This window comes from Propithecus coquereli, unplaced genomic scaffold (genome assembly GCF_000956105.1).
Source record: "Propithecus coquereli isolate 6110/MARCELLA unplaced genomic scaffold, Pcoq_1.0 Scaffold640, whole genome shotgun sequence".
NCBI lineage: Eukaryota > Metazoa > Chordata > Mammalia > Primates > Indriidae > Propithecus > Propithecus coquereli.
Window position 1 is genome coordinate 314,627 of NW_012152397.1, and position 11,596 is coordinate 326,222.

At 58.1% G+C, this 11,596-nt stretch overlaps 3 protein-coding genes across 9 annotated transcripts in view; 2 read left to right on the plus strand and 1 right to left on the minus strand.

Annotated features, from left to right (window-relative positions):
- The window catches only part of MINK1 (misshapen-like kinase 1), a 52,943-nt gene extending 50,162 nt beyond the window's left edge, over window positions 1-2,781 (plus strand). For all 6 annotated transcript variants that reach the window (XM_012659924.1, XM_012659925.1, XM_012659926.1 and 3 more), the window contains 7 exons: window positions 9-152; window positions 389-523; window positions 720-820; window positions 904-1,053; window positions 1,139-1,298; window positions 1,410-1,549; window positions 1,926-2,781. In XM_012659924.1, coding sequence (XP_012515378.1) covers window positions 9-152; window positions 389-523; window positions 720-820; window positions 904-1,053; window positions 1,139-1,298; window positions 1,410-1,549; window positions 1,926-2,009 — 914 coding nt within the window. In that variant the 3' untranslated portion in view covers window positions 2,010-2,781. The remainder of the gene's footprint in view (window positions 1-8; window positions 153-388; window positions 524-719; window positions 821-903; window positions 1,054-1,138; window positions 1,299-1,409; window positions 1,550-1,925) is intronic.
- A 19-nt stretch (window positions 2,782-2,800) lies between these two features.
- CHRNE (cholinergic receptor, nicotinic, epsilon (muscle)) lies at window positions 2,801-8,128 on the minus strand. 2 transcript variants are annotated; one of them, XM_012659932.1, is made up of 12 exons: window positions 8,087-8,128; window positions 7,404-7,546; window positions 7,233-7,277; window positions 7,000-7,109; window positions 6,716-6,871; window positions 6,329-6,429; window positions 5,742-5,942; window positions 5,553-5,667; window positions 4,142-4,256; window positions 3,886-4,072; window positions 3,692-3,798; window positions 2,801-3,597 (listed from the first exon to the last, which is right to left on the minus strand). In XM_012659932.1, exons 1-12 carry the CDS (start codon window positions 8,097-8,099, stop codon window positions 3,448-3,450), a joined length of 1,443 nt encoding a protein of 480 aa, XP_012515386.1. In that variant the 5' UTR covers window positions 8,100-8,128; the 3' UTR covers window positions 2,801-3,447. The 2 variants fall into 2 exon arrangements, with proteins under 2 accessions (XP_012515386.1, XP_012515385.1); XM_012659931.1 differs by having other exon boundaries at window positions 3,692-4,072.
- LOC105822879 (chromosome unknown open reading frame, human C17orf107) lies at window positions 4,396-5,483 on the plus strand. The gene is made up of 3 exons (XM_012659933.1): window positions 4,396-4,860; window positions 4,951-5,229; window positions 5,309-5,483. Exons 1-3 carry the CDS (start codon window positions 4,621-4,623, stop codon window positions 5,405-5,407), a joined length of 618 nt encoding a protein of 205 aa, XP_012515387.1. The 5' UTR covers window positions 4,396-4,620; the 3' UTR covers window positions 5,408-5,483.
- Window positions 8,129-11,596: the final 3,468 nt, after the last annotated feature.

The following is an 11,596-nucleotide window of genomic DNA, read 5'->3' on the forward strand; positions in this document are numbered from 1 at the left end:
TGTTGCAGGGGTCAACCTGCTGGTGGGCACGGAGAACGGACTGATGCTGCTGGACCGAAGTGGGCAGGGCAAGGTGTATGGACTCATTGGGCGGCGACGCTTCCAGCAAATGGATGTGCTGGAGGGACTCAACCTGCTCATCACCATCTCAGGTACACGAGGAACAGAGTGTGCAGGGCAGGGAGGGGCTCAACTCCTTGGCATTGTGTCACCGCCTCCCCCCGGGAGGAGGGCAGCCTTGCTTCAGGAGCTGGGCGGTGGGGGGCCACACTTTCTCACCGCTTGTGGTATGTGGACAGACGATGGCAGGAAGGCAGCAGCTGGGCCTCTGATGAAGATGAGTGTGCGCGTGTGTGTATGTATGTGTGTCTGTCCATCTGTCCCTCAGGGAAAAGGAACAAACTGCGGGTGTATTACCTGTCATGGCTTCGGAACAAGATTCTGCACAATGACCCAGAAGTGGAGAAGAAGCAGGGCTGGACCACCGTGGGGGACATGGAGGGCTGCGGGCACTACCGAGTCGGTGAGGATGCCATAACAGGGTGGCCGGGGCTTGCTCGTTCATGAGAAGAAAGAAACCAGTCCTGGGCCGAATGGCTAAGAAAGCCTTGAAGCCAGAGACTTTGGGGCCTGGGATGGGGCAGTGTGGTGACGACCATCAGGAGGGGTGGCGGCCCAAGAAGGTCAGCCTTCGCATCCCTCTTCTCTCCTGTCCCCAGTGAAATACGAGCGTATTAAGTTCCTGGTCATTGCCCTGAAGAACTCCGTGGAGGTCTATGCCTGGGCCCCCAAACCCTACCACAAATTCATGGCCTTCAAGGTAATCCCAGCCTCAGCCCGCCAGCCCTGCCCCAAGGTTCAGCCCCTCTCCCTGTCCCGGCTGAGCCCTTCTCTCCTCCACAGTCCTTTGCTGACCTCCCTCACCGCCCTCTGCTGGTCGACCTGACGGTAGAGGAGGGGCAGCGGCTCAAGGTCATCTACGGCTCCAGTGCTGGCTTTCACGCAGTGGATGTTGACTCGGGGAACAGCTACGACATCTACATCCCTGTGCATGTGAGCTGGGCAGGGCTGCAGGAGGGTGGGACCACCCAGTCTGGGCACCAGATGAGGGAACTCCAGCACACCTTCTCCTCCCCAGATCCAGAGCCAGATCACGCCCCATGCCATCATCTTCCTCCCCAATACCGACGGCATGGAGATGCTGCTGTGCTACGAGGACGAGGGCGTCTACGTCAACACGTATGGGCGGATCATCAAAGACGTGGTGCTGCAGTGGGGAGAGATGCCCACCTCTGTGGGTGAGTGAGGTGCCGCCCTCGGAGCCGCGTGCCCTGAGGTGGCCCAGGAGCGCATCCTGGGAGAGGGGCTGGGCTGCAGCCATTCAGCCCTCACCTGCCTTCTCCCCGCAGCCTACATCTGCTCCAACCAGATAATGGGCTGGGGTGAGAAAGCCATTGAGATCCGCTCTGTGGAGACAGGCCACCTGGACGGGGTCTTCATGCACAAACGAGCCCAGAGGCTCAAGTTCCTGTGTGAGCGGAATGACAAGGTGGGAGGCTTTTTCCCTCTGTGCTGTGCTGGTCCCTATGACCCGAGGCCCCTGGGCAGGGTTCTGGGTGAGGCATAGTGGTGGCATCTTCCTGAAAGGGGGCGCCCTGGGGGTGCAGTGTGCAGGCACTGCCTCTGCCCTTCCCTGCCTTCAGTTCCTGAGAACACTGCGGATGCTTGCACCCCAGGGGTCTGGTCTGGTAGCGTCCCCTCTTCCTCAACATTTCAGCCTTTCACAGGGATGAGGCAGGCAGTCTAGCTCATTCTATAGTTGCTCCCTCCCTCTCTCTCTGTCCCCTACTTCCTCTGTCCCAATTTCCCTCTCCCAGTTAATTGAGAGCCCAACCCTCAGTGACTTCTTCTCACACCTTACCCAGGTGTTTTTTGCCTCGGTCCGCTCTGGGGGCAGCAGCCAAGTTTACTTCATGACTCTGAACCGTAACTGCATCATGAACTGGTGACGGGGCCCTGGGCTGGGGCTGTCCCACACTGGACCCAGCTCTCCCCCCACAGCCAGACTTCCCAGGCCGCCCCTCTTTCCCCTCCCTGGGCTTTTGCTTTTACTGGTTTGATTCACTGGAGCCTGCTGGGAACGTGACCTCTGACCCCCGATGCTTTTGTGATCACGTGACCATTATCTCCCCCCAACATGTTCTCTCCCCAAAACTGTGCCTGTCCCCAACTTCTGGGGAGGGACACAGCTTCCCCTTACCAGGAATCGAGTGGGCCTAGCCCCTCCCCCGCTTTCTCCACTTAAGAGGAGAGCGCTGGGGCTTGGACCCCTTACCCCACTGCTGCTGACTGGGCAGGGCCCTGGACCCCTTTATTTGCACGTCAGGGGAGCCGGCTCCCCCCTTGAATGTACCAGACCCTGGGGGGGGTCACTGGGCCCTAGGTTTTTGGGGGGTCACCAGCCACTCCAGGGGCAGGGACCATTTCTTCATTTTCTGAAAGCACTTTAATGATTCCCCTCCCCCCAAACCCCAGGGAATGGAGGGGGGACCCCGCCAGCCAAAACATTCCCCCCTTCCCAACCCCCTCCCCTCCTCTTTGCCTTTGCCCTTCCCTGGTGGAGTGAGGGAGCAGGACGCTCTCGCCCTCCACCCCCTCTTGCTTGCATCTGTATATAGTGTGAGCAGCAAGTAGCCCTTTTCCTCCCCCCCTCACCCCTCCTCAATGTAGTGGCCTTGGATATCCCGTTTGTTAATAAAGACAATTCAACCAGCTCCTACCCTTTCAGACCCCATTTTATTGTTTCCTCTCACAATCCTAGATACTAGCCAGAGACAGCTTGCAGAGTTGGGATGAAAGGGGCAGGGTAGGGTGGGATCTGCAATGAGTGAGTCTTAATGGGGGTGGAGTGGGGTGGGCAGTGCTGGGCCAAGAAAACCTGGAAGAAATGACTGCGGGAGGGCCAGGGCATCCTCAGCCCTAAACGTTTGGGCCTGAAGACCACCTGCACTGAGGGTATTTGGTCCCCACTCACCCCAGCAGGGCCAGGCCAGAGAATGACAAGGCTTCCTCGCTCCAGGCTCCCTGTGTGCAATCCCCGCAAAGAGGTCTATCCTCTCTGGCTATCAAAAGGACAAAGTAGCTTAGACGCTCACAGGCTCCAGAGTCACCTGGGGCTGGGGCTGGGGCTGTGCCTGAGGAGGGCAATCCTTGCTTTCCATAGGATTGTTACCCAAGAGCCCACCTGCACCATCTGCCCTCTCGTTGACCTCTGGCCTAGGGCCAGACCTATGCACATGAGCCCATACCATTGCTCTTGGGAAGATCACAACATACAGATTTGTCAGCAGTGGAAAAGGAGCGTAATACAGTGGTGGCAGCAGCTTTTTTCAGAATCTACTTCCTACTGGAAATGGGTGGAGAAATTGAAGTTGGTGCGGGCTCAGGTTAGATACAGGGTGGGTAGGGGAGATCCGGCACTTGGTTGAAGTAGCCCCCAAGGAAGATGAGGCTGGAGCCCACGCTGAAGAGCACCAGTGCGGCCCAGAAGCAGATGTTGTCAAGGGCCTTCCCCATGCGCACCCAGTCGGACACCTCCTGGGGAAGGGATGGCACAAACTGAGTCAGTAAAAGGACAGCTGCAAGAGCCAGCGGCAGGCCCAGGACAGTGGGGGCCTCTGCAGTGCCCCACCTCGCCGGCGGCCTCCTGGTCTCGCATGCTCTCGGCCACGAAGTTCACGGCATCCACACAGCAGCGGATCTCTGGGGCAGCGGCGCCCAGGCTCTGGCAGAGGGCAGCTGGCAGGGGCGAAGCCGGGGATGGGTCATGAGGAGCCTCCCCCGCTGCAGGTGCCCCTGTTGGCCTGTCGGGTCCACTGTGCTCACCGGTCCAGGTCCCGTGCCGGTGTCTCTGCCCCTCAAACACGAGTTCGCTCCGCGGCTTTTTCAGTATGAGCTCCTCCGCGCGGAGCAATAAACCCACTGATGAAGCCCGCCTTGGGGGCGAGGCGGCTCGGGGGCCCTCGGGGGGCGACCCGGAGCCCAGGACGCGCGGCAGCAGCTCCAAGAAAACCTGGGGTCGGGGCGGGGATTAGCTCGAAGCCCCGCCTCCCACCCCAGGGCCGCCCCGCCCCGCGCTTACGTGGCGCAGCCGCGAGGACATGGCGTGAGTGGTGGGCGTCCGCAGAGACACGTTGAGCACGATAACGCAATTCATGACAATGAGCGTGGCAACCACCATGACGAAAATAAGGTACCTGCGGAGCCCCGAATGCATGACGTCACGGCTCCCCACCCCACCCCCGCCACAGAGGGCGCCGCCCGTCGTCTGAGCTCACAAAGACACCTTCTGTCCGCCTGGGCTGGGGTCGCCCCCGAGCTGCTCACCCTCGGCGAGGCCAGACGCGTCTCCCGGCCCTTCTGCCCCCCCTACCACCTGTGGCGGCCATGAAGGGGACCCCCAGCTCCCTGGACACCCTGCTGTGGGTCTACCACTTCCACAGCTCCACCGAGGTGAGACTCCGCCAACGGCCCCGCCCAAGGGCGGCACCTCGAGACCCTCTGGGTAGGTCTCCAGCGCTCCTCCTCCTCCCTCCCCCGTGACCCCTGCCCTGTGACCTGATGACTCCACTGCCCCTGCTCCTCCTCCAGGTGGCTCTCCAGCCCCCGCTCCTGTCTTCCCTGGAACTCTCTGTGGCCGCAGCCCATGAGTATCTGGAGCAGAGGTTCGGAGAGCTGAGGTCCCTGGAGCCCCGGCAGCCGAAGGAGCTGGGAAAGTTGCCTGCCCCGAAGCCCACCCTGGGGCTGGTGCTAAGAGAAGCCGCGGCCAGCATCATTAGCTTTGGCGCCACCTTATTAGAGGTGGGGCGGGGAGAGAAGTCCAGGAGGGGGGCTAGGGCAGCGGGAGCAGGAACCTCCGAACTTCCACTAACCCCTGTACCCCCAATGCAGATCTCAGCCCTGTGGCTGCAGCAAAAGGCGCGGCGACTGGACGGCGACGACGGCAGCCCGGGCCGAGCCCCAGACGCCGGGGATCCGGGTAGAACGCTGGCCCGGGTAGCCCAGGCCGCCGGGCAGGGGGCTCTGCACGCTGGGGCTTCGGCAGGCGCCAGCGCCCGGCTCCTCGTCCAGGGGGCGAGGCTGTGCCTGTGTGGACGGGGCCTGCAGGGATCTGCCTCATTCCTGCAACAGTGGCGACGGCAGTTGGGCCTCGGGATCCCCGGGGAACCGGTGAGTTCAGGATGGGGGTGAGTTGGGGGGCCAGAGGCAGCGAGGCTGGGAGGCACTGAGCCGGACCGCCCGCCAACAGAGATACTCGGGAGACCTCAAGGCGGCGTCTAGCAACAGCGCAGAGGACGCGGGACCGGAAGCTCCACCACCGTCCCAGCCCCACCCCGCGTCCCAATAAAGCCCAGGAGGGGATGAGACAGCCAAAGCTGCTCCTAGAGTCGCTTGGTTTTGGCGGCGCCCCTGCGCCGGCACCCCCTTTTGGCCCCGCCCTTCACATCGGCCACGCCCCCGCGTGTGACAGCCGGGACCAACTCCGCCCTCACCTGCCAAGCAGCGGCACGCTCAGAGACGTCTCTGGGATTTTCTGGGCTATTAGGAACAAGAAGACGGTCTGGGCGAGCAGGACGTTGATGGAGACAGTGCATTTCTGGCCGCCGGCTGGAGGGAGCGCCCAGTGAGAGGGGGTCGCGCCTCCGGGAATGAGCCCGATTCAGGGTGGGGAGACTCCTTACCCTGCGCCGGCAGGAAGTAGGCGAGCAGCACTAGGCCCGAGATGAGCACGCAGGGCACGATGATGTTAATGACGTAGAAGAGAGGCTTCCGGCGGATGATGAGCGTGTAGATGACGTCGGTTTCCCCAGGGCTGTCAGCAGAGCTACTGTCGTGGTGGCGGATCACTCCGGGGCAGAAGTCAATGGCCCACTCGCCGTTCTCTGCGGGAGGGAAGAGGGAAGTGCGGTCAGCCCGCTCTGGAGGTTGGGCGCCCTGCGCTGCTTTCTGGCCGCACACCTGACCGCAGAAACCTGTAACTCTGGGCCGAGGAGGAGGATGCGGCATTCTGGGCCAGGGTGGACTGCCTGGGCCATGGGCCATCAAGATGGGGGCAGAAAAGGGCATTCCTGGTGAGGGTATGGAAAGACCTCAGGCGAGAAGGGAGGACTAGAGTGACAGCCGAGAATGATTTCAGGAAAGGGGCAAGCTAAAAGCCCTGTTGCCAAAGTCAATCCCCGCATCCTTGGTCTGGAGCAACCCCACTCTGAAATTCTCCTCTTTAGACCCCATCTAGAAGCGGGTTTTTAGGAGCAAGAGGGGGCTTCACCAGTAAAGGCCTCAGTGTCGATATCGATCTTGCTGATGGGCTCTCCGTTGTCGTCCACGGCAAAGGTGAACTCCACCTCTTTGGCATTGTACGTCTGCGAGCTGCAGAGCCGGGGGCCCGGGCCCCCACCCCAGAAGCTCGGACCTGGGCCCCAGCCTCAAGCCCAGGCCTGAAAGCGTGGACCTTGTCCAGGAATAAGGCTCCACGCCTTTACCCAGGCACAGCCTGCACGCCTCTTTCCACCCCTGCTTGGAACCCACCCCATTCCAAGGCCTGGTTCCGCCTCCAGCACAAAGCCCCGCCCCAGGGATGCCACTTTTCCCATCTGGCCCCGCCCCTGCCCCAGGTCCCTCCCATAATCATCCAGGCCTCTGGGTAACTTCCCACCGGAAAATGAGCGAGCAGTTCTGCCAGTCGAAGGGAAAGTAGGTGACCACCACGGTGCAGGTACTGCGGTAGATGGCCGGGGGTAACCAGGTCACGGAGCCGCCCTCGTAGACCAGCACGTTGGCGTAGTAGGCCACGTCGAACTGGCCATCAATACTGTGGGCTCGGGAAACCGAGCTTTCGCACAGGTCCGTACCTCCTCCAAGCACCCCCTGCCCCAACCAAGTCCAGCCCAGCCCCTCAGGCCGGCTTCCCTCCAGCCTGGCATCCAGCCTGGTCCTCACTTGTTTTCCAGCACAATCCCCGGTAGCCATACGAGTTCTGAAGGGACCCACAGGGTTTCAATGCCCCCAAAGTCGTCCTTGCTGTAGTTGAGTCGGTAATCTTGCCAATCCTAAAGGGTGGGGGATGGAAAGAGGTGTTGCCCTGCATCTCCCACCTGATGCTGCCTGGGAGAAGTTCGGGTGAAAGGGGTCCCCGGGGCGAGACCTCACACTGTTCCCCAGCTTTGACTCACGATTCCAATCCAGACACTAGTCGTGAGAGTCTCCTCTTTCTCATTCTGCAGAGGGGAGATTGGGATAATTGAAGTGGGATTTCACGGCCAGAAGTGAGCTTCAGGACAGAGCTCGGTGGTTGGGGCTCAGTGATGGGAGTTCAGGCTTGGGATGAGGGTGGGAGATCTTACCAGTGAGATAAGGTTCGTCAGGGTGACCTTGAGGGTGATGGTGACTGTATCCTCAGGCTCCCTCACTGGCCTGCTTTCTCGGTCATAGTTGTCGAAGAGATGGTGATAAAGACGCAACTCCTCATTCTTCCCCTCGCTGCTGCCTGGGATAGGGTCAAGAAGGAAGGGACGTTGGAGCTGAAGAGGCTGCAGCACCCCCCTCTGGGACTGCACAGGTCTCTGAGGCTGTATATTTTTCTGTGTCTTTCTCCTGAACCAATGATATTGCTCCTGGGGACCAAATATCTTGTCCCAGACTATGCCTTGGTCTGTTTCTTTGCTCCCCTTGTCCCCTTATGTCAGTGAGTCCACTTGCTTCCCCTGACCCTGTCCATACCAAGGAGCCCCAAGAGGAGCAGGGCACCAGGCAGAACCCCCGCCATCCTGCTGTCTGGTTCTCAGGGTTATTCTGAGCTTTGGCAGGCTTGGAGGGGCAGGCCAGGGTGCGTGTGTGAGGGGGAGGAGGGTGTTAGTTCCGGGCTGGGTTAGGGGACTGTCACCTAATCCTCTACCCACCTCCGCTGCAACTGGGGACATTTTGGCTGCTTCCAGAGGCAGCTGCCCTATCCTGAGTTCCCTGTCCCTGCCCCCACCCCATCCCAGCATCCTTTGCCTGGGCTTCAGCCAGCTCCCCAGCCACAGACCTGATCCTCTCATGAGAAAAGCAGGCCTCTAATAGCACCTGGAACCACAAGCCCGGCAGCGGGGAATAGGGACGCTGCTTTCAACATGCACGGGTGTCCTTCAAGTAAGCTGCCTGTGGAAATGGCTTTGCCCAATGAACGTATCTGGGGATGTGACACACCCCTTGCCTCCCACACTCACCCATGTGGAACACACACCGTCACCACCCACAGCCCGGTCAAAGTCACAGTAATGCTATTCCTGTCGGCAGAGTTTGGCAAGAAACAGTCTCTATAAAGACTTGGGAATAAGACAGGTGGCCACAGGGGATTAGCCTGCAGTAACACAGACTCTACCTGGCAAACGAGACCACGCTCAATACAGGGCCCACCTCCTTCCACAGCCCGATCCCCACGTCCGCCTGTCGGCCCCTCTGGGTGTGGACACCCGGCACACTTGTTTCTCCTTGCCGCTCCCTGCTGCCACCTTGTGGCCACATGTGACAGTACTGTCTTCCCCACCCCACGGCCCAAAACACATGCCCCCCTTAACTGATCCTTTCAGTGTTCCTCAAAGTCTTCTTGAATCACTCTAATCAATCACCTGGAGTCCTTATTTAAAATGTAGATTCCTAGGCTCCATCCCCAAAGAATCCTGATTTAGGGAGACGGAGTGCTAGGAATCTGGGTTTTTTTTTTGGAGACAGGGTCTTGCTCTGTCACCTGGGCTAGAGCGCAGTGGCATGATCATAGCTTACTGTAATGTCAAACTCCTGGGTTCAAGCTATCCTCCTGCCTTTGCCTCCCGCATAGCTGGAACTGCATGCGTGAACCACAATGCCCAGCTAATTTTTCTACTTTTTGTAGAGACAGGGTCTTACTGTGTTGCTCAGACTGGAATCTGTATTTTTAGGAAGCTACCCAGGTGTTACTCATGGGGTAGGAGGGGCTGGACTAGGCACTTTTTATGCCTTACACTTCACTTCCTCACACCAATCCAGCAAAGCAATTACCATTGTCCTGAATGCATGAAAGAGGACTCTAAGGTCAAAGTCCAAGGTCACACAAGTAGATTGGCAATAATGCACGAGCCTTGTCAATCATCTATACTGATCACGTACACCCGTGTTCATTTTACACTTCACAAAACACTCATGTCCATCAGTTTGGGGTCTCCTGTCTTTACCTGTGAGGTCCCACGTAATCATCTCCACGTTACAAGTGAGGACACCAAAGACCAGAGTGTCCATGTAGCTCCTTGTCCATTTCCCACACATCCTTGAAGGCTCTGCTTCCACCGCCAGCTGCCTTGTCATCTCACGTTTTCCAGTTCAGACCCACAGAAAGGATCTCTTTGACCCAGCTCACCTCCTTGCATGTGGCTGGTATGTGGACTGACTCTCAAATCTTCGCCGCTGCTTATTCCACAGCCGCTGGGTAAGGGCCTGGGTCAAGAGTTGTGTTAATACAAATCTTCATTCAAACATTAATGAGCACCGACAAGGTTCCCCTCAGGCCAGGTGCTGTGGTTATACAGGTGAACAAGACAGGCCTCAAGGAGTTGTCGTCTAATAAGGAAGACCCGTAAACAGCCAGTGACACCAGAACTGGGAAAAGAGTAGAACACAGGAGCCGTGGAAGCTACAGGCAGGGGGAATCAGATCCACTCAGATCTGTCTTCAGGAAAGAGAGGTCTTCCAGAGTCTTCCACGTGGACTGGCACACGCCGGACCAGTGTCCGGGGTGGCCCTGGGGACCAGCCGCCCCCACCTCTCCTGTCTCTGCCGCTCTGTGCCCCTCTCACTACCGACCAGCATGTTTGTTCTCTCTACTTAGTGTGTCCCCTTTTGACTGTTGTTTCTGCACCATGGTCTTTGCCCCAAATGGACTTCTTGGCTTCTTTCTGCAGACGCAGCCAATGGGCCTTTGCTCCCATCGCTGCCTGCCGGATGCCATGAAGCTGGGGGTGCAGACACTGAAGGGTCATGGGGTTGGCCTGAGATTGTCCCATTTACCAAGGGTGGTGGGGTGTGGCAGGCCCTATGACTGGCCACATGTCCGGTGCCTTCCATCCCCTACCAACCCAGCCCACTTCCTACATAATTACTTCCCAGAACACCCTGTCATGATCCCATGCTCACTGCTACAGCTGAAAATTCACTATATCTTCCCCAGCAGGACTGAAACTTGAAATCTTGCTTCCAAAAGTGATTGTGGCAAGGACCCTTAAAAAAAACTCTAACCCAGAGTCCAGTGTACTCTAGTTTAACTGCAGTCTTGCCCAGGTGTGATTTCCATTCATTCTCCAAATGATGGACTAAATCCTCCGTTTAACCACATCAGGACATCATGCATAAACAGTCCATCACACACACACACCACCACCACATCCAAAATGCAACAGTGGGCAAAACCACATTTGGACCAACAACCTGCATGAAGGAGAGGAGTTCAGGATGGGGGTTTGGAGCAAGTAGAAATCCTCATGCCTTGATCCCCAGACCCACGTACCGCAGCGTGAGCTGTTGGTCCCAGGCACGGATCACAGTCTACAGGAGAGCACCTTGCTGCGGAGCCCCTGGCTGGAGATGTAACTTGCGGGTGAAGGTCTCGCCCAGACCAGTGAATCCCACGGGATTCTCCTGCAGAGTCAGCACATCAGTAATCCTTCCCCCAGGGGTCTCCAGGAGGGGCTTTTACTGCCCCCGCCCCCCCCACCCCCCGCTAGTGCTGGGATCAGAGCTGAGACACCATCTTTTCTCGGTTGGGTTTGCCCACAATGAGGATCTCCTGAGGGGCTGAGACTTCCTGCTCCGTTGGTGGAGTCAGGCACAGGCCTGTTAGGCAGGCCTGGGTTTTGTATTTTTATAATGGAAATTCCACAGAACCTTAGTGGGCTGCCTGACAAATTTTTTTCTGGGCATGCCTTGACATACAAGCTAGACCCAAAGATCTCAGCTCAACAGGAAGCCACTCCCTTCACCTACTGGCTCTTGGCTAGCAAGTCGGAACAGCTGCAGCCGCCCCCAGCGGCCAGGCTGCCAGGCTGCTGTTTCTTAGGCGTCTGTGCCCTCATGGTGGAGATATCCCCAGGCTGACCTGCTGAGGGCCCCCTCTGCCTTCGACACAAAGAGCTGCTCTTTCTTTTGTGAACAGAAGTAGGGGTTTGGCTGAGCCAGGACAGGGAGGTATAGTAGACGCTAATTTCTAGACTGCCTCTCTCACCAGAACCCAAGCTGATTACCGAAACCTTGCTGGTTTACATTCAAGGCACATAGTGCACAGCCTGGCACATAATAGATGCTTGATAAATATTTAGTGAACAAATGAAAGAATAAATGAAAGGACCGGGTGCGGTGACTCACCCCTGTAATCCTAGCTCTCTGGGAGGCTGAGGCGGGTGGATTGTTTGAGCTCAGGAGTTCGAAACCAGCCTGAGCAAGAGCCAGACCCCGTCTCTACTAAAAATAGAAAGAAATTAATTGCACAACTAAAAATATATATAGAAAAAATTAGCCGGGCATGGTGGTG